The sequence below is a fragment of the Cyprinodon tularosa genome, unplaced genomic scaffold (assembly GCF_016077235.1).
Source record: "Cyprinodon tularosa strain WSP-4 unplaced genomic scaffold, ASM1607723v1 ctg33, whole genome shotgun sequence".
Lineage (NCBI taxonomy): Eukaryota > Metazoa > Chordata > Actinopteri > Cyprinodontiformes > Cyprinodontidae > Cyprinodon > Cyprinodon tularosa.
Genome location: NW_024039041.1, coordinates 1929146 through 1951398, shown reverse-complemented (window position 1 = coordinate 1951398; position 22253 = coordinate 1929146). Strand labels below are relative to the sequence as shown.

Below are 22253 nucleotides of genomic sequence, written 5' to 3'. Positions count from 1 at the left end.
TATTTTTAATGCGGTTTAAAAATGTGACAAGTTTCCTTCCCATGTGGCACAAAGGGTCCATAATTATCAGAACTCCCAAGGATAGTAAATGCCTAAAATAGCACATGTTCAATTTTTAGACATCCTCACTGTAAACCATAGTTTCCACTTTGTCCACTGATCTCCTGCATGTTTAGGGACATGTCACTGCTCCCTGTCTCTATCCGTATCCTTGTCGTCATTCAGTTCTGTCTGTCCTGAGCTCCTCCCTACTGTAGGTTTGGATCCTCTCTTTTCCCTGATTGTTCTTCCGTTTGGCATCAAGATAGTGTGCGACTGCACAAATGACCCACCCTGTGCATGATATTATACAGCACATACGCACACAAGCATAAAGCATACGCCCTCACCAGCCTCACCAACTTCCACTCTCACGCTTCACAGGAGAGGCATCCTCCCTTAAAGTTTGTTCTGAAAGATAAAATTAGTTGATGTGTGGACGTGCAGGTAGTTAGACACAGAAAGTGATGCAGACATGCACACAGCATCAACACTCATACGATGTGTGCCTGCCAACAGGGTGAGCATCAGCTGCCTAAAAATATGAATGGACTCTGTGAATGAGGTTGGGGGGGTCAATTCCTGTCCTTTCTTCCTGTCCTGACCTGCTACCTGAAATACACATGGATGTCCCTGGATGTTCCTGTCTTAACCCCAAAATAACCACACAGGCATATGAACCAGTACACAAATATGAGCATGTTTTAATGCAAAAAAAAAAAAAAAAAACAACAACTAAAAACAAACACAAATAAATGATATAACACTTCAATACATTTTAACAGATTCATACAGGAGTGGCAAATATCAACATTGGTCTTATGTAAGTTAGTTGTATAAAATTATTAAATATTAGGTTCATATATTACTCATAGAAACATCTGTATACAGATAATGAATCACATTGGCAGACACCCGTAAAATGGTACACATGCATACGAACAGCACAGGCACACTCTCTGACCAAAATTTTCTCAAACACCCACTGATGGTCATGCTGAAAGCTGTATGACACTCACTCTCTCAAACTGGTTTGTCAGATCACCATGCGCTTCGGTTTTATTTAACTTCCACTACAAATACAACAGCGGTGGTATAATCACATCATTTGATATAATAAAAGAAGACATTTTAACATGGGATGGGTTAACGGGAAAGTCTCTGGTCAGTGCAGACCTCCTACATGGTAGGCTTCTGCAGATCGTCAGTCTTTAAAAGAGAACTGAAGGCAGCCCATAGTGAACAACACAAAGCTCGTCCTCTCCCCTGTTTCACCCATCAAAGATTGCTTAACCTTCGATTTGGTGGCTACAAATCAAGACAGAAACTCACAGCTTTTGTGGATGTCAGAATAAGATCGGGGTTTTTGCAAGCATTGTTCGTGCACCCAATATAGTACCACTCTAGGACACAAAAAAGCAAAGCAGCTCTGGGGAAGGCAGCTTGTGGATAGATGGAATTGCACTTTTTCTGGCTCATAGTATCTGTAAAATGTAAGAAGCATTAAACTAAAGGGCACATGGGTGTAGGGGAAGGACTTGAATGGGGAAAATAATGTAAATAAATAAATAATTAGTAAAGCAGGTGTCCATATATCCTTAAAGTTATGGCTTCTTTAACTCCATCCTCCTGTGCTTCCTGATCTTCACTGCTCAGCAGTGTTCCAAGTCTCTTTCCTCAGTTAAAAGTTCAGCAGGATAATCACAAGTGGTATTGTCACTGAGGGTTCAGGCGGTTGTGGATATGTGTAAGGCAGAGAAGAGGTCCTGTGTGGGTAGTAATCAGGGAATAGTTCCTTGGTATAGGGGGAGGATGCTGAGTTGTTGTGGAGGGCAGAGCTGGTGAGGGAAGAGGCTGGAGACGTATGTGGGGGGCAGCAACGTTTAGGGGGTGGGGCGGGGGGTGAGGGAGCTCTCAAGAATAGATCAAGCTCTTGAGGAAGTGGACTGTGCCACGTTTGAAGACGAAGGGACAATCACGCCGCTGGGAAGCGTCTCGCGTCGGAGAGGAAGCCAAACAACGAGAGGAAAAGCGCTCTGATTTTTGCACAGGAAGCTCAGTGCGCCTCCTGCCAGGGCCAGATAAGAGCGCAGAGGTTCCCAGGGCCAGACCCAGGAGTGGACTCAGGACCCAGGCGAGAGGCCACCCTTCAGTCTGGCCCAGCCTGGCCCACGGTCCCTGGGCTTCCTCCAACATGGCGTCAGGCTCGTGGTGCAGCGGGGCTGCAAAGAACAAGGGGCCTTGTGAGGATCCAACCAACACTAATAATCTAAAGAAACACACTGAATACAAACACTGAAGCAGAACCAGAACAGAGCTTTTAAAAAGGACCTTTAGTTAGCCAACAGAAAGATCAAAATGCAAATGTTTTAAGGATTTCATGGCATAAACACAATAAAAAGAGATCTTTTTCACATGCATTGTAAGACACATTGTTGAATTTGAAATAAATTTAAAGATGTAGTTCAGAATTTTTACAGCTAGGTTCTGTTAAAAGGTTTAATGCAGCTTATATCATTCTTTTTCTAGACAATTCTCATCCAGTGTAATAAAAAGTAACTACATTTGTTGTCATTTATCCTTTAAGGTTGTTCTCAGTCATTATTTCCATGGGGAATGGGGAAAGGAGGTGTTAAACCACCACTGAGCTTGTAGTGTAAAACACTAACTGAGTCACCTAACAAAAGAAGTAAGGCACTGCCTTGGTCCCCCATTTCATGTTCAAATATGCATATTTATTTTTTTGTTTTTATTTGTTTATACCCAACTTACAAAACTTAATAATGTTTTAAAGAGTGATAAAATAGTTATATCTATCAACTCCTGTCACGTTTAGAGTGGAAAAAAATCTACTTTGGTCTTGGATTCGCTCGGGGTATCAGCTTGCTTTATCCTTTAGGACCAACTAATCTGTGTTAGACGAAGACAACAAAGGGGTTGTCTAGTGGTCAAATGGTACCAAGGTTAGATTATGTTTGCATTACCAAATTTCCGATGCAAATGGAGTCATTTTAGGTCCTATGATAAACAAGTAAACAGTAAAAAAATACAGAATTCTATTTTTCTTTATACTTTACTTTAAGATGAAACCAGAGCCTTACACTGATTTTCCAATATAAAAAATTTCCTGGTTCTCTGTATTAAACCACCCAATGGAAAGATGAAAGAAACAAGTTTAAGAGGTATATTTGATCTGAACGTTGGAGTTCATTTACACAACTGCAGGTACAATGTTATTTTTTTTAACCTTTTAACTAAACACTACTTCAAAAACTCTGAACTATACCTTTCATTGCATAGAAATACATTTTAAAATGAGTAAAAATAGGATTAATCCATAGCTGAAATAAACTGTTTTTTTTTATTTATTTATCGTTATTTAACTCAGAGTGCCTTTGAAATCTTAAAAAAAGCAAAGACACCCATAAGAACAGGCAATAAACAAGCGCAGGATAATTAAATTCAACCTTAAACTCTATCATTAGTGTTTAATTTTCTATGGTTAAAATAATCAAAACTTCACATAAGTCAGTGTGATATTACATTTAATGGAGAAACTTCTATACCTAAGCACTGTGAAAGGCTTAGAATATTAATGACATTTTTCCAATCGGAAAGAAAAGTGGCGGCATCATGGCGTGGCGCCACATGAGAGTGCCAGGGTTATGGGTCAAGTACACAGATGATGCCAGTGTGTCTCAGAGGAGGGAAAGAACATGGGCGGCAGCTGCCAAGCTCTCAGGTAATACTTAACCTTTCTGACTGGGTCATAAGGAACACAATAAGCCTCTGACCTCCAAGATAGCTTAATCAGTGTTCCTGCAAAGGTAGCTGCTTTAACACTCAGTGTTGACTCAGTGGATGTCCCTCTCCATCAATGGGTTGGGCCATTTCTCATGAGAACTTTGTATATAGAGTGTGTGTCAGATATAAGAAAAAGCATCACAGGATGCAGTGTGCAATCACAATAATAAACAGGCCTCTCACTCTACGTCCTGCGCAGGAAATTCATTAAATCATAGCGTTTGATTTGGAAACCTGGACTGAGAGCACGGAACTGGCCTATTGAAGTGTGTTTTTTCTTCTCTGTCCTTTCAAGTCTGAGATACATCGTGTACTGTGTCTGTGAGTGTAGGCACACACACATATTCACACACATACGCTCATATATGCATCACTGTCTATAGAGATGCATGAAAACAAACATATGGAAAAAGAGGAGATTAGACAGTAAGAGAAAAAAAGAGCTGTATGAGCAAACAAACATACAAACACAAGCATGAGAAAAACACATGCATATGTGAAAGGGCATGCACACAAACAAAGACACACAAACACACTCACAATCTGGCACATTCCAGCACTTAAAAGGCCTTAAAAAGGCATCTGTTCTGGTTACAAATAGGAAGTTCTGTCTGAGCACATGCTGACATAGACAAAACATGTCTCGTTTTTCAAAAAGGGTCCCACTTGCAGTCTAACTATCTTACAGTAAAGCAAATATCTGTACAGTAAATTTGTGTAACATTTTAGCATAACCTTTAACAAAAATATATGTAATATAGAAGCTTCCTGAAGCATTTATATTGCTTACCTTTTCCTGGCTATATTTCAAATATGTGCTTCAGTGAATTTATTATCTTTTTTTTATGTGATAGGCCAACACAAAGTTGCACAGAGTACATGATCTGAAAAGTGCGGCATGCATTTGTAATTGCCCCATTTACTCTGACAGCTGTAATTTCCACCTGAGATTATTAAAGTATGTCTGATTCTGATTCCGATTCTGACAATTGTGCTTAAACTTGATCAGCAAAAAAAGCATGACTGTCTATAATATAACCTGCATCTTAACCCATCCCATTGGGGAGCAATGGGCTGCCACTGTGCAGAGCCTGGGCAGCAATCGGGGGTTAAGGGGTTTGCTCAGGGACCCAGAGAGGAGGCTGTGTGGATCGAACCGAGTACTTGCAATTTTCTCAGAGCACAAGTGCACTGCTCTAACAACTAGGCCAACACTCCCTCTATCCCTCTTAAAGCAACACTACATAACTTTTGACCCAAGTATTAGCTTAGTTTAAGCTATAATAAATAATTTTTCAGGTTGATAGAAAGCACTTGATGCATATCAATGCTTCATGCAGGCTGCCCTCCTCAGAAACTCATCTACGTAACTTGAGAAGCTTGGATCCATCACTGAATGGTTCATGTGACCCAGAGTGCCTTTTTTTTTTGCAGTTGGAGTTCCCCCTAAACACAAGATATAACTAAAACAGATATGAAACTTGACTTGAATTTAAGGATTTAATCCAGAGGTGCGAATGTGGCCTTGATTTTACAACTGACTCCATGATTTTTTAATGTGCTGGTCCAAAGTGGTCTGTTAGCAGATTCCAAAAAAACGCGAGGGTCTGTTTAATTTTGCAACACTGCAGTGTTACCATCTGCCTTCAGGGGAGCTGAACCTGAAAGTTACAGACCTACTGCAACTATTGTCTAAAAGTTATAAATCCCTTTATTGTCCCGCAATGGGGAAATTCACTCTCTGCATTTAACCCATCCCCTTTGGGGAACAATGGGCTGCCATTGTGTGGCGCCCGGGGAGAAGTGTGGGGTTAAGGGTCTTGCTCTGGAACCCAGAGTGGAGGCAGTAGGATTTGAAATCCGAGTAATTGCAAAAGCGCACTGTTCTAACCACTAGGCCAACACTCCCCACAAGTTATACAGTATTGCTTTAAACAACCATCCCAAAATGCTACATATCAAGAAAAAAACAACCAAAACTAAAATGTATTAAACACACAACAGCTCTATGTCAAAGCAATACAAAACAGCATAATAATAAAGTGAAAAGAACTAAACTGACCTAAAACCAACACCTCACAGCCGATCTAATACCAGGGTGAAATGGTTTTCAGAAAAGATTTATAAGCAGAAAAAAGATTCCTGTTTGATTACCAGATTGGTGTTGGCAGCATCATGCTGTGATTGTTGGAAGCATGAAAGACTTTCAAAGTTGATGAAAAAAAGTCTCTGAAAGCAACTGCTAGAGGCTGCGAAATGCATAAGAGTTGGGAGGAAGTCCACCTTCCAGCAAGACGAAGAATTAGGGACATCTTTGTGTTGGACTCTCACATAAAAATATAATGAAATATGTTGAGATTTTCAATGAAAGGCCAATATAATCTCTATGCAAAACTCAATAAACAAATTAACTCTGTTGTTAATACCTGCTTTTCATTTAATCTATTAATCTGTCTTTTTATTACTCTATTGTATCAAATGATGAATAAGTAGAGATAAGTGTAGATGTTCATATATGAGAGATGTTTGGTCTTCTGGGCTACTCACAGGCCTTTGGACGGGCAAGGATGCCAGAGCCATTGAATATGTGGAGGGGGAACGCCATGGGATGTACAGTGGATCAGTTTTCGGCTCCCCCGAGGTACGGAGCCAGGGTCCTGCAACGACACTGCTTTCTCTCCAATCTGAGGACTCACTGTAAGACAACAGGTAGCGATAAAAGGGGGAAAAAAGTGTTTAACCAGGAAAAGGAGGAGGTTCACTCGCAGGTTCCAATCAATTTTTTGGAACTCACCTTTGACCACAAGCGCGAGTGTGAGATTCTGATAGATGTGGTGTTGCTGGATCCGTACAAGGACAGTGTATTTCCCAGCATCCTCCTCTGCAACGTCCCGAATGACCAGAGAGGTCCCATTCACGTGGTATCTGGAGCACTGCTCAGCGGCGACACGACCATCCTTCAGCCTGACAGAGACAACTTATCAGCCTTCTCCAAGCACTCTGGATTACATGGTGATCTGCATGTCACTGTATGTCAGTGTTTACTAAAGTAAGAATTTTTAACCAAAAGAAGAATTTTATTATGACTTATGTCATAAACAAACTTGGACACTGTGTATATTGATGCTTATTTTAAAGTTTTTGCACATTTTGGTGGCAAAAAGGATGAAACTCATTGAGAATAAACGGGGAGAGTCAGTTAAAAGCTAATTGTTTAAGTCTCGGCACAGAGCATCAATCCGACGAAGAACTGGGCTTTGACTGGGCCCTTAACTATTAAAGCTCTAATCCTGCATCCTTTTCTTAGGCCAGGAGCAGGTTTTATCAAATTATTACATATAACTAATGAAACTTATCAGTTTTGACCAGCTCCACTGTGCTTGTGAATTAGCATCACCCTAGTGCAACATGGCTGCAACCATGTGTCACCATGGGAATAAAGTCATGTAGGTCTGACCTTTCCAAGAATTGATTTGGTTTTTATTGTATCAAACTAATGGGGATTATATACAAATCCACCCAGAAAGCAGAAAGTAGTAAACTAACTGAAGGAGGACATGTTTAACTCAAAAGAGTAGCATAGCTGATCATTATGCAGAAAGATAATCCTTACCAAACAACCTCAGGCGAAGGAAATGCTCGAAGTTTTGGAGAAAGTTTGTAGGATTTCTGTCCTGCTTGTACCTCCACCACTGTTCCATTTCGAGGCTTCAGACGGATGAACGGGCGATCTGCAATTACAGTGATGCAATAAACACATTGCTTTCTACACCTCAGTGACTCACACTTTGAAATTAAGAAAAAAACACAACCAAACCCACAGGGAAAGTTCAAATTGAAACTCTTTTTGGATCATCAGATCATATGACTATGGTTAGATGGTCAGACGGTCAGGTGATCCGAGGGGACTTACCATACACTGTAACCTTGACTTGCTGCTGTTTGCTTTGCTCTCCGCTGGTGACGCGGCATCTGTAAAGACCTCGGTCTGATAGCCGGACCTTCGGGATGGTCAGGATGCTGTAGAACAACACGTGCATCGGGTGCTTCACCAGCCTATTAATGTTGGAGCCGGCATTGTTTTTCTGAAGGATGGACAATAAACAGCAGTAAAGTAAACAAAACATTAATTTATGCATCCAAACTAAGCTCCATGCAGTCACTTTTAAAAAGGAAAATGTTTTAAACTCTTATATACCATATTTAAATATAACAGAATTGTATGGCTAGAGTTGTTAACTGAGACTAGTTTCTAAAGAGGAGGAAAATGGGAGAAACTGTCTAATAATTTCTGATCAATTTTGTAATTTAACAAACATATGTTTGCTTCCTCATTCTTAACTTAATGTATTATTACTACAAATAATAGAGTCCTCCTCTGTTAGAGCTGTTATTTACAACCAATAAACCAAATTATATTAATTTGAATTTAGCTGCTGTGGCTATTTAAAAGGTAAGTTAATTGTTCAGGTTGTGTTCACTACTATTCCTACTGTTGAGGAATATATTATATAGTTTCACAGGGCTTTAATCTAATGTTTCACCTTTTACTTTAAACATGTTTAAATTATATTTCTAAACTGATTTTCCTTTTTTTTTATCAGCTTTTGTTTTCCAGATCATTGGATGCACTATGGCTACTTCCCCTGATTAAACCGCTAATGCACTTTTGAATGTTATGGCCCTGCAGGGAACCTGAAGATGTTGCCCTCTGGAGGAAGAGCTTTTAAACAACAGTCAAAGATAACTGACAGCACCTAAAGAGAAATACTTTTCAGGAAGTAGGTTGTTTGAAATAAATGTATAAATGCATGTATAAATATTTATAAAATCATTATCAATCTTATTGAATTTAAGGTAACCTCAGAAAAAAAAGTGCATCAAAATGAGACTGACCAAATATATTACATGTATACAAGGATGCTTTATGGTTTTACATTTACTCTATGTGTTCTTTAAACGTTAAAATAAAAATGCATTTCTATATCTATTGTAAATGGTTATTATATGTTATATTTACAATTTCTTTTCACATAACAATTTTGGCATTGTGATTGTCAAGAAAAATTTTATTTTTTTTTTATTAACATTTAAGAAGAAAACTGCCTGAGCCAAAGAAAAAAAACGTTGAAACAGCTGATCTAGAGCGAGAAACGTTGAATTTACAGATTTTTCAAATTGAGATACTTCTGAGTGGTCAAATTGGAGCTGATACCGGATAAAAACAACAACCTGCGACTATCTAAATCCCACTGAATAAGTAAGGTCGCCATTTTCTGCTGAGTTTGAATCAAAGCTTTATTGTCAAAACCCCGTTCATGCTTTAACTCGACTGAATGCAGGTCTGACCTTTCCAGGATAGTCCCAGGTTATCCTGACTCTTGTGTTAAGCTCTGCCATGGCAGTGCAGTTCAAAGCCAACCTCTCCCCCTTCAGGGCCTGCACAGATCCGCTGGTGTTCAGATACACCTCTGTGATGTTACTCACTAAGATCAATGAGAAAAACACAGACTACTTAGAATGCAATCTTTTCTATATTGATATTTTACTAAGAGAATGACATAAAGACAGAATGCGGACCTTGTCTGAGTATGAGGTATATTTTTGATTTGTGTTTGACTCCATTGATGACAGCCTCGCAGTGGAATAGGCCAATATAGGAGTAGTCGGGAACCAGGATGGTGAAACCCTCTTTGCTGTTCCATACCATATTATCTGGATCTATCTTGGGCTTATCATAGAACTGTGAAGGAGAAAAACCAAGAAACAGACTAATCAGATACTTTGCTTCACCACAATGACAAGCACACATTGACTAACACAATATCATTGAGTAAATCGGATATGTTTCAAGGAGATGAAGAAAGGGAACAACTGAGTCACTGTAGAGAGAACTTCACAGGGTTTATGTGTCAGTTATATGAACCGCTCCTTAGTATTTTAGCAGATTTTAGAGCATAAGTAGGTGTTATATATCCTCTTATCAGTTGTCGTTGTATTGAATGTCCAATAAATAGAAAAAAGTATCTACCTCTTGGCATCAGCGGATGGCCAGTGGATTTAAAATGCATGGTTTTGAAAATGTTTTATAAATAAAAGTCTGACACTAACATTCATGTCCATTCGGTAGCCCCATTAACACTACCCTCTGAAAACCGATGGGTGCCGAGCTTGGATCAGTTAACGGTGCTGAGCTCTGTTCCTTAAGAGCTAGCACGGTTCCTCGCCTCCTAGTTACAATCTACGGTACTACTGCTCCCTAGAGGGAATCAAGCAAATAAAAATGGCGGCACTTGTAACATTCAGAAAGTTTGTGGAGAGTCAGACGAAGAAGGCAGTCTTTGGTGAATTTACTTGACAGAGTCGGCTTTTGGGAAATAATATGACAAATGATAGTCTAATTTAGCAGGAAACAATGAAAGGAGTTGAGGTTCATCCCACTGTTATGCAGAATCATCATTGGAAAACATTTGCCAATGCAGGGAAGCAGATGATGCGGTCTGCTCATGCGCTCTTGATTATCTAAGAACCTCGCCACAGCTGAACCATACCGAGCACTCCTGATGAACAAGCACTATGTAAGCACGGTTTGGCTGTGTCTGGCGCGGTCAGGTTCAGTTCTGTCTACCATTCACACTCAACAGTTATCTCGGTTACGGTACTCGGACCAACCTCCTTCGCATGTAAGGTGTCTTCGCTTTGGCTAATCTTGGACATCGACATGCCACATGTTTTCCATGTCCTTCCCTTTAAAGATAATGTCTAACTTTCCTTCAGAGCTGACTTTTTTCTTACCTCCTCCATATTGCAGAGTTTTGATGATCACAACATACATTGGACTGCAATGCTGATGAAGGTTCTCAGTCATCCAGGTCATAGTCATTCCGTAAAAATTCAAAAAAATTCAAAAAATATCCACTGGACTTGGTTTTCAAGATTTGAAGACGTTTCGCCACCTCTCCAGGAAGCTTTCTCAATTCAAATGTCTGGATGCAACATGCAATGCATGTTTCCATTGCATGTTTCCATTGCATGTTTCCAAGCAATACAAGGCCTTGTCCATATAAGACTCAAACTCACTGCGGATCCAGACATTTGAATTGAGAAAGCTTCCTGGAGAGGTGGCGAAACGTCTTCAAATCTTGAAAACCAAGTCCAGTGGATATTTTTTGAATTTTTTTGAATTTTTACGGAATTGGACTGCAATATTCATGACTCTTTTGATTTCAATTTAATGTGCCAATTTAGGTGCAGCTGAGGTGCGATGTTTGCCTTAACAAAACTCAAAGTTGTTGCTACGACCTGTTCTCCCCCCGACCCCCAACAAACTTGAATAATAAAGCCAGCTCAGTATGGGTGTAGGTTTTATAAGTCCTGACCATGGACACTTGTGTAACGGGATAACCTTGTTGTTTTCTTTGAGGCGGCTTAGAGGAAATGTTTTTTTTTTTCTGTGACATAGTGGAAGCTTCCCACCCTCTCTCAAGGGACTGGACCCCCCCACACTCCCCTCTTCATCACACACACACACACACATTCCCCATTCTTGGATCGCTGGTGTGAACTGGCTGATATCCCCCCTCCCACAGCGAGAGGCAACTCTCTAAGATGCCGCTGACCTCTTTGCCCTCCCTTCTCTGTCCTGTGAAGTAGATGCTCCATCTACATCCTCCGTCTGAACACAATGACGCTCCGTCTGGGCATCAACGGTGCCCTCAGTGTCCCTCTCACGTCAGTCTTCTCACCTTTACTGTACATGGAGACAAGGCAGTGATGGAGTTGGGTGAAGGAGCGATGGGATGGCAAGGAAGAGCAAAAAGGGATCAGGATATGTGAAACGTGACTCAAGTCCATCTCCTTACATCCTGTTACTACAGGATATAGAAATTTGGACTGGAACCCCGGTTCAACTCGGTCGTCCCAGGCCCAGCATTCACAGCTTAAGTGAGCGAGCAGAGCCTCCTGGGCATTGTTTTTGCTGAGAAGGGTCAGAGCGGAGACCCAGGCAGAGTGCAAAGTCCTTTCAGGAAAAAAACACTCCAGAAGCTGTGACAGTGAAAACATTCCTGGTTAAGACCGCAGAGGAGGTGAAGGGAAGTTATTTTTAGACTAATTACCTTTTTGGCTCCATATACTTTGTCAGGAGATGGATGCAGGAGAAAAAACATGTGTGTGTATTTGTGGCTGAGACATGCAGGAGATGGTGATGCATTTCCTGCAGTCCAAAAATGTCCGAGTTCTTTAATGAGCGCAGAGTGCTCACAGACCAGTAGACCAGCCTGATATACTCTGGCAGTAATTTTATGGGTTGACGTTTTTTGGAAGCATACATGCATTGATTCTAAATTAAAGGTCATAGTTGATTTAATCAGAAAAGTCTTCAATAAGTGTTCATCTGATGATTTTCACATGATGTAATGTTACACCAAAAAGTTCAGTGTGCTTTATTGAGGGTTTCTGTAATGGACCAACACAATATACTATATGAAGAAAAAGGAAAATTACTCCTTTAATTTTCTCTTCATAATAGCTCAAGTTTAGTCCGACTGTTTGCTGTGAAGATTTAGAAGAGTGGCTTTATAGTTTTACTCAGATTCTTGCTTAGATTCAGGTTTAAACTTGGACTAGGCCAAGTTTCTCTTGTAGCTCTGGCTGCATGTTGGAAGGCTAACCTTTACTGGTCTTAGTTACAATGGGACTGAGTCATCAAGGTATTTTACTCAGCAGATCCTTCACAGTTTCTATGGGTTTTTCAGCTGTGCTTGTGTCATTATGATATGCGGAAATGTTTTGCTGTTTGTTTTTTAGAGTTTAATAAGTATAACTCTTTTACAAGGAATACATTTAGGTTTGTGGTATTAATGAGAGCACATACTTACATCTGTATATAAAGTTCAAGGATATGAATAATTATGCAATTCACTGTTTCTGCAAACAGCTGCTTGCTCTTAGTGAAATAAGACTAACAAGAGAAAAATGGGTTCAGAGCAGCAGATGACAATTTCTGGACCTGATTTTTCAAAACATCGACGTGCTACAGATCCTGATTAAAAGGACTAAGCTCTATTCATATTTTATAGGCTTGGGTCAACTTTAGCCACCTCAGCTTCCTCTGCCAGTCCTGGCATCCGATGGAGAAAGTCGTCAGCTATTATCCCTACTACTACTCTGGAGCCAACATCCTGTTTTCAGAAGTGAAAAAAAAATCCCTGCTAACAGTGTTTTATTGTTTGATAGGAAGTTGTCGGTAAAGAAACGAGCATGGGGCTCAGGACACGCACCGTCCCCAGGAACACCGACTGCTCATGCAGAAACCAAGCACTCTGAGCACTTCCCTCTACACGCTGCCTCCCTCCTCTCATTCTAGGTTTAAGTGCCAAACATATCCGCAAATGAACGCAACAAATGGACACACACGCCAATTAGTAAATGGCTGCCAAGAGCAGAACAATGTGGTGAATGATCTGGATGAGGAGAAACAAGTGGTTGCCTCATTGTGTTTGTAGCTGTAAACCCTGATGGAAAAAACTGCGGTGATTTCTCAGTGTGGTGTGACAGAGCAGAGGAGGACAAAGTGTGACATGAGATAAAAGAGACTTAAAAGAGGCAACACTTTTAAAATACTGAGGTGACTGACCTTAACCAGAGTGGTGTTGATGTTGGGGTTGGTGACCCGGCAAGGGATGAGCAGCGGCTCCCTCACCTTCATGTACAGCACGTCTGGGCTCATGTCAGTGACTTTTACAAATGGTTGCCGCCTATCTGAAAAAGCAAACACTACGGTCAGGAATACATGTGGCAGGAATGTAAAACATGCAACATAAACACAAAGTTCATCTAAAGTACAAACAGCATGCTAAATGAAAGGGGGAAGGACATTGAAATCATGTCACAAATGTCAAACAGCAATAATAACATCTAATAAAAGACAACATAGCTTTATTTTAACCAAAAGCTTGACTATTTGCTAATCAGTATTGGACACTGTACTGGATTTTAGCTGTGGAAAAAATTTATTGCACTTAGTACCAGTACCTGCCACACATTTTTATATCTGTAAAGAAACATAAAAAAAACATTGTTTCTGCAAAATTGTAGGCATTTTGCATGGTCTTCAACAGAATACATTGAGGTTTATTGCAATAATGTCAATATTAGTTAATCATTCTACGAAGCGTTTATATTTTTTCTCTTTTTGTTGCTTCACTTTATTTATTCTTATGAAACTAAAATTAAATTAAAGATGATTTAAATATTTTTTCTGAAGACACCATTTTATCCTAAATGTATGTATGAATGGATGAGGCTGTTGTGTGAATGATTCCTGAGGTCCAGGAGGCTAAAGCCATAGGTAAATCCAAAAGGGGCCTAGGCGAAAGCAGGCTTCGAAACATCCAAAAACAACTTCCATATCTAAAAGATGTAGCTTCTTATGAAAACCATTGCATGAACATTTAAACCTGTAATAGAGTTTGAAGTCTTTTATAAGGTGGAAGAAGTGCACTAACGATAATCTTCCTCTGTCAAACATGCACCAAGATAGGAACATATAAAGTGGCATAAAATTAAGGCTGTGTAAAATTATCGAAAAGATCTTGGTTACTTTAACCTCAATTATATTTTTACTTCTTAAACCATTTTTTGGGTTGTTGTCAGTAACTTAAACTGCATAATTTTTACATGTTCCATTCTCAGTATGTGTTTCAAACTGGAAGATCGTTTGTGGTGCACACTTCCTACCTCCATTTCCCATATAAATAATCATCTGCTTCTCCACACAACCACATTACTTAACATTGATTAGTTGTGTTCGTACAACAAGATTTGAATAAACCACTGAAATGATAATGAGATTGGAGTTGTTTGACATCCGCTTTGGTGTTGTCTCTTCTAAAACTATCCCTAAGTTTGAGCCTCCACAGTCCCACTGTTTTGTATTTATTTTAAATTAAGTAGCCAAGCCATCCATCTATTGCAGATAAGATATCAGGAACTGGTAACCGTTTACTAGAAACTTTCTGATCGATGTCTTGAACTACCTGACTAACTGGGAGCATGAAACATTTACTAATTTCCCGTAAAACAAAACTCTATTATGCAGGGCAAAAAATAGCTGACACACACAAACAATCACTCATGCACTTCCAAGTATCTAAACAATAACTGAAAAAAACAAACACACACTCCTGAAAACACACTGTCTTCCACACCCATTCATCGAATACCCTTTCTGCAAATGACTGCATGCAGTCAACAATAAACAAGCAGATTGTTTAGAAGCAATCAAACAGATTCTCTATATTTGCTGCGCTCCACTCAGCTCGCCTACAGTAACGGTTCTCTGCCATTCAAAGGTGTGGGTGTTGCTCGTTTCATTGTTTCGGACCATAGGGTGTTATTCAAGGAAAGCAAATCTCTGAATCTTCGAACAAAAGTACCCCAAGGACTAGTAAGACTGAACGCTTCCTTCTCCTGCTTTGATACCTAATAGAAGGCTCGACGAGGGAGGCAACGTCTGAACGGAGCTGCAGGCCAAGTCTGAAGCTTAATGGACATGGTGACCCGAGCGATTGATGGGCCCCGAGGGTCCTGTTGGCCAAACAGTAGCATGCCCCGTGACCCTGGCATCAAGCCCAGCTGGAGCTGAGCAGCGTCACCTTCCAGGACAGGGAGGAGCAGGCCGGAGCAGACATTGTGCCTCCTCTGCATACCACCCAATCACTGGCATTCATCTCATCCCTCTCAGCTCCCCACACACGCACGCACACAGCCTCATCGCCGTAGAGACACAGCAACATCCCATTCCCAGCACAACCCCTTTGAGCCCTTTCCCTCCTCCCAAAAGCACAGGATGCTTCAAGCAAGGCTGAGCAGAGTAGATAAGGCTGATGCCCTGGGAAACTCTGCCAGGGGCCCGGACCTTTCAGCAGCAGTGGCTATTCCTGGCTACGAGGTAGCACGTAAACGAAAGTAAAAAAAAAAAAAAATTATATATAGTTCAGAGGGAACTAAGGGAGAGAGGAGAAGCAGGGGTGGGGGAAACTTTGCCAGAGCCATGATGTGTTGTTTAGACAAACAGTGTTTAGATATAATTGGTTCTTTGGTGTTGGTCTGTATTTAGCACGCACTACATCCTGTTTAACCTGAGGCGATATGTAAGATGCCAGAGGAGGCTAAGGGTTTCCTCAAGATGAGAAATATGAAATTGTGGACATGTTCTGTCTTACCTGTGACATAAACATAGACAGAACTCTGTTTCTGGGTCCTGTTACTGTAGCGGCAGTGGTATGGGCCGGTGTGCAGGGCCTGGATGTGACTGACACGCAGGTGGCTGCAGTAGTGCTGCCGTGTCTTTCCACAACGGGAGTTAACCACTTCCACTTGATCCTGGTCCAAGTCTGCAGGGAAAGCCCATGACAGCTCCCAGAGACCCCTGGTCAGACATTACACAAAGGTCAGTTCTTTTTGTGCTTAGAAAACACTAATGCGCCAAAGAAAACTCTCTAAAAACAGAATACAATAAACAAAAGCTTAATTATGGTTTGGGATTTTTAAAGAGCGGTTCTGTTATAGACTTTATTTGAAATCTTCCACACAGTAGAATACTCTGTGGGTGCCCTTATAGAGTCGAAATCCATATTTGCTAGTCCCAGATGCTGAAGCCAATGGCTAATCTGATGGACATCTACCAGCTTTAAACAAGCCCAGCCTTATAAAACATCACAGTTCTTAACGTAAACAGTATTTTGTGAGGCATTAGAGCAGGGATCACCAACCATTTTAAGGCTTAGAGCTACTTTGTGGGTAATGAGTCATGGGAGGGGCTACCATTACTGACCTACCATGGACTGGAGGGGTAGCATTCACCTAAACTTTGTGCATAATAAACACATTTTTATTGTTTCTTTAAATTTATAATTTTCTTTTAGATATTAAAAAAGGAGAGCAACAGAACAAATACAATTTCAAACTGAGCCCACAGGTGAGAACTGCTGTTATCAGAAGATGCAAAGGGCACCTAGGGGCACCTCCTTGAGGGCCCCTAGGTGCCAGAGGGCACCACGTTGTTGACCCCTGCTTAAGAGCATGCATCGCTTGAAAAAAGGAATTAGGAGAGAAAATGTGAAATAGAATAAAGGCTGTATATACATCTATAAAACTGTACTTTGTTTTGTTTTTGACAGTTCCTTATGTGTATATGAGTTGGCGTGACAATTAACGCTTTCAAAGTTCTGTTCTGTTATGTTTACACTAGGGAAGATCATCAGTGATGCACCACATCCAGCCTCCATTCCCTATATAATGTGGAATGTTCACTTTGTCTGGGAAGTCAGAGCTTAAAGTGAGTTGAGAGCATTTTATTTACAATAATGACAATAATAAAAAAAGGGAAATTATTGTGGTCTATGATTGCATAATAGCTGAGAATGATGAACTTCTCTCCATTTTTCTATCTTTAAACGCTAACGAAACATTTTCACCAACATATTTTTTTGCAATGCTGCGTGTGCCATTTGTTTGATGAGAAACACATTTTCAAGCAGTCTATCAAAGGACTGATACACAGCATTCACCATGTTTAAGGTATGTTGCAGCTATTTTGATAATGGATCAGCTCTGAGAACCTGACTACCTGTACATATATTTCTTGCATTTTCACCACGTTTTTTTTTTCTTTCTCCCAAACTGTTTAGATTTGATTACTGCTGCACTTTAAGAAATGGAAATGTCATGAAATCTGTACAAACCAAATTTTGTTTTGTATACACTCTATTTATACAAAAAAACAATTAATGTTGTCTAAGTCTTCTTCTAGGGTTGTTTTACATCTCCTAAAATGGTTTCTAACCCTTTAAGGAGATGTTATTCCATTTTTTTTCAAAGGATGTTGTATATTTTCTAAAAAAAATGTTTGATTTAACAACCTTTTTTGTCAGCCAAGAGTCTGGGAAATTGAGTTTTGGTTTTATATTGACAACAACGGTTCTTCAAATAGAATGCAATGAGTAGCATTGTCTCTATGTAAATAAATTAAATATAAAGATTATGAAAGTTCAAAGCTACATAAACTGAATAAGCTTATACTGCTTTGAATCTTTTTTTGACATATAATTTGTTTTAAAATGATTAAAGTCCACTTTGTTCTTGAACTGTTTCAGGCAAGACTATAGAGGAAAATACCAAAGCAGTCTTTAACCGTTTAAAAAATATTCAATTTAATATGAAAAATGTTAAAATATTTAACTTTATAAACTGCAATGGTCTTCAATAAATAAAAGTTAACTTTCAGTTCCCTCCAAAGCTAGAGTTTAAAAAAGAAGATCAAGTTTATTCTAGTAAGAGTTTAGTTTAGTTTTGTAGTGAAGGGTAGATAATTTCTCTTTACATCATTTACCACTGTTTTGCCTGAAGCTTTTTGTTTTTATTTTTTTGGCTGCTGGTGGGTCAGTCTGCTACTCACCTGCAGTTTAACAGCAGAGTTCTGTTGGCCTCCAGAACCAGCTGACGACTCTTTACTTCCAGGAGCGGATTGCTGAACCTCCCCTTTAGCTCCTTATCTGCAGATGTTGGAGAGAAACAAGAAAAGACAGAGAACAGCTTGAACCACCTTGTCACTGATTCCCCACTCTCAAATCCATCAGGTCAGGTGGAAATGTGCAAGCAGCGTCCTGCTTGTTTATCAAATTAAATATTTACTCTTGATCTCTGAGGTGTATTAATTAGAGTTAAAGACACTTGTCTGTCCACCCTTCCTTCCTCAGAACATGGGAAACGTCCATCCTTCACTCTAACTGGGCCTCATCCCAAACATCTGACAGCTCTGTTAGTCGTCAAATCGCTGCTAATTGAGTTACTTCATTTAAGACGTTTCAATTGTTCCCAGTGGATGCTCCTTTTTAGTGTTACACTGCTAGAACTTCCTGTACTATTTCCTTAGGTTTCTGGCTGTGAGGAGGCAACAAACAATGACATGAAGGAAGACGGAGGGGAAGTCAGCAGCGTCCTACTGGTTTTTTTTCTTTTGGGCTCTGGGCTTAATGGCAGAGTTTTCTCATACAGATGGGTATATCTGATATGAAACTGTTACATTCAGCACATATAGTTCTGATTATATACAAACCCAAATCATAATTCATTTAACATTAATTTTTCCATTGAGAGGTGTTTAATGAGTCAGTAGGAGTGAACTGGGTTGCTCAGCTGATGAAACACAGTGCTCTCTTCAGAGGATTGGCCTTCCTTGTAACTGATAGAGCCACTAAGTAGAAATGTTGATGCCTGCAGACATGTTTTATTGTTTGTCTTCTTTAAAACGTATTGTTTCCAGGGAAAAACTCCATTGAGAATAGTTAATGTATTTTACAAGGATATCCTGGCCTAGATGAGAGTAGAAAAATGTGCAAGCTTCTAACCAGCCATTACTTTTATAAAAAAAAAACACCAACAGCATTTCTAAATAACTGATTAAAACCAACATAGTATAGAACTATAATATAGAGAAAATAAAAATACTGAAATATTAATAATTCTGTCAGTTTCTACACTTAAATATAGTTGCAAAGCTTCTAATAGTTTTTGTTTAAACCTATTAAAAGAGATGAGAGACTGATTTTATGAGCACAAAAGACACCTTGATACTGCAGACTGTTACTGGCTCTGAACCGGTGCCTGCATTTTTGTTAAAGGTCGTTATGTTATTATGAGATATTATTGTTAAAAAATGACTAACAAGGGGAATTATATGACAAAGACATGGGGGTAGGTTTCAATGGGAAAGTCCCGTCAGACTTGAGACATTTGAAAAATGTTCTTTCCCTTTCAGTTTGAAATGAGGTCACATGTGATTCTAAGTTTTGTTCATCAATAAAAAAACGTAAATTTGATCTTTATATTAAAAAGGATAAATGCTTTATTTATTTATTTTTGCTTTTTGGATTGCGTTTTTTTTTTTTTGTTAAAATCTTGTTTTAAAGTATTTTTGCTCCAGCCTAATGAAACAATAACCATGTACCATCATTCATTTAGATTGTAACGGATCAGTGCTGATATTAATTGCTTATTATTAAAATTATTAAATAATGATAATAAATAGAAGTTTTTCAACTTTTTTTACTCTTAAATAAGACATTTTACATTCGTCTTAATGGCGTGATTTGGTTAAAAAATTTTGATTTTTATATATTTTTTGGAAGTGTCTGGAGATTACATTTGTGAACTAAATCCTCGAGGAAAATATTCTGTTTTTTTCATAAAAGGAAAGGTTCATAATTCAAAGAATATAGGCTCATATTTATATAAAAACGATTTAAATCATTAAATTGATTCATTATTATATTTCTATTCAATTTTTAGTATCTCCTTTAAAAAGGAGAAAAAAGGGGCGCAGAAAAAACGACCAATTGACGTTTAAGAGACGCGGATTATATTAACCCCAGTTCCTCCACTGTTAATAACGGCCATTTAATGGGATGATAACATCCAAGGCTATATTATTTACCCCCGGGTGATCATGACCTTTCTTTCCTTTATATAAAAACCAACAGACTAAGGAAACAAAGCTCTCCATGCATCCATTCAGATGGGGCCAAGTGCACAAGGAGCTGGAGCGCAGGGGTTCGCGTTATCCAAACACTCCTTCACACTGGAGAGTGCTTTTAAGAACAGAGATCTGCACAAGCTGAACAGCCACCAACAGCTGGAGTGGCTGATAAAGCTGGAGCCGCGTGCAGATTGTCCTATAAGTGCGCATGCTGTTTTCTGTCTATTCCTTAACTTAACCTGCGCGTAAAACTTGGACACGCTTTGACTTTGAATATAGAGTAAATTTGCTCACCTTTTCCAAAAACACCGTACAATCCACAAAGCAGGCAGACCAGAATAAAATTCATCATTTCTGTTGAACCTCTATAGCGGATAAAACAAGTTGGATCCTTGCTGCTGATGATGTTCTTCTCACTCCACGGCAGTCTGGACACCCAGCGCAGCGCTGCAGGCTGTTGCCCACATGCAGGACCGATGATCTGTCAATGGAAACGGTGAGTTTCCTGAGGCTGGCTGTGGGAAAACACGCAACAGGACGCCACGCTTTAACTCCAGTTTAACTTTTTCCCATGGTTCTTGATTGTGTTGCTAATTTATATTGTTCCCACACTGCGGCCACCGGATGGTGGGCTTCCTTTACGTCCAACGACACACCCACGGTGCGTAAAAGCAGTATCCTCCCAATCCTACATGCTCAATGGTGCTGATGAGAAAATGTTATGACATCTAAATGAGTCAAGGTCGTTGAGTTAACAGTCAAAGTCACACTCTGCCGACCTTGGATTAACGTACATGAGTAATGAACCTTGATGCAAGTGCATCATAAACCTGTTCTGCAGAATGCAACCACATCTTGTATCTTTAATTGGGAGACGGGCTGAGTAGCACGTAGGCAGGGAAGGTTCTTTGCGCTTCCTCAATCATCAAAATGACAGATGACTTTCTCACATAGCAAACACACACAAAAAAAAACAAGGGTGCAAAACAAGAGCACAGGCATAAAGTGCACGTACAGGTTCTCCATCAAAACAGGTTTTTGACAACTCCAGTAAATGTTGCAGAGTTAAAGTAACACTCAAGAGTACATTTGGTCCCACTCTGAGTTAGTGTGGGACCAAATGTACACCCAAAGTGTTACTTTAACACTGCTACATTTCTATGGGGACCGACTGAAGTAGAAATAAAAAAAAAAAAAATAGATCAAAATAAAAATAAAAAACTAGTAATTTTTTCCCCCTTTTTTAGATTGGCATAAGTAATGATGGTGATGTAAAAAATATGGACGGACATCAGAATATTTCAGTTTTAATGGAGAATTAAAGATAAACTCTCTTATAGATGATTTTTTTGTTGTTATTATTGAATAAATCTACCTTCATATGCTGCATATCCTGTTGCTGCAGACTACTGTATTTGTGGTATGTGTGTCGGAATGTGTGTGTGTTTGTGGAGGGGTAGCGTTTTCCAGAAATCGTAGCACATTGTGGGGATCGTATGCTCTAGTGGGGACCAATATCTGGTTCCCATGGGTACAAATGTTGTTTTAGGGTTAGTTGTTAGGTTTAGGGGGTGTGAATTTAATTTAGGTCAGGATTATGGTTAGGTATGAATCTGTAATGGTTAGGTTTAGGGTAAGGGTCATGGTTAGGCTGTAGAACTCATTGACAAAAGAATGGAAGTCAATGAAAAGTCCCCACTGGTATAGTAAATAAGACATATAAGGGTTGGGGGCCATGTCTACCTTGTACCTGGAATATGCTACATTTTGGGGTCTTGTGGGGAGCAATGGGGTGTAAATAATAATCGTTTTGTATCAATGCATCGATCCAACAGCCGACAATCCGATGCATCAATACGTCCGCAAGAGA

At 39.6% G+C, this 22253-nt stretch overlaps 1 protein-coding gene across 2 annotated transcripts in view; it reads right to left on the bottom strand.

The window, feature by feature from the left end:
* The window catches only part of flt1 (fms related receptor tyrosine kinase 1), a 49679-nt gene extending 28671 nt beyond the window's left edge, over positions 1 to 21008 (bottom strand). For both annotated transcript variants that reach the window (XM_038293830.1, XM_038293831.1), the window contains exons 1-10: positions 20678 to 21008; positions 18305 to 18401; positions 16071 to 16276; positions 13481 to 13605; positions 9424 to 9586; positions 9193 to 9329; positions 7757 to 7928; positions 7457 to 7574; positions 6638 to 6807; positions 6391 to 6538 (exon numbers count right to left, since the gene is read on the bottom strand). In XM_038293830.1, coding sequence (XP_038149758.1) covers positions 6391 to 6538; positions 6638 to 6807; positions 7457 to 7574; positions 7757 to 7928; positions 9193 to 9329; positions 9424 to 9586; positions 13481 to 13605; positions 16071 to 16276; positions 18305 to 18401; positions 20678 to 20735 — 1394 coding nt within the window. In that variant the 5' untranslated portion in view covers positions 20736 to 21008. The remainder of the gene's footprint in view (positions 1 to 6390; positions 6539 to 6637; positions 6808 to 7456; positions 7575 to 7756; positions 7929 to 9192; positions 9330 to 9423; positions 9587 to 13480; positions 13606 to 16070; positions 16277 to 18304; positions 18402 to 20677) is intronic.
* Between the last annotated feature and the right edge of the window lie 1245 nt (positions 21009 to 22253).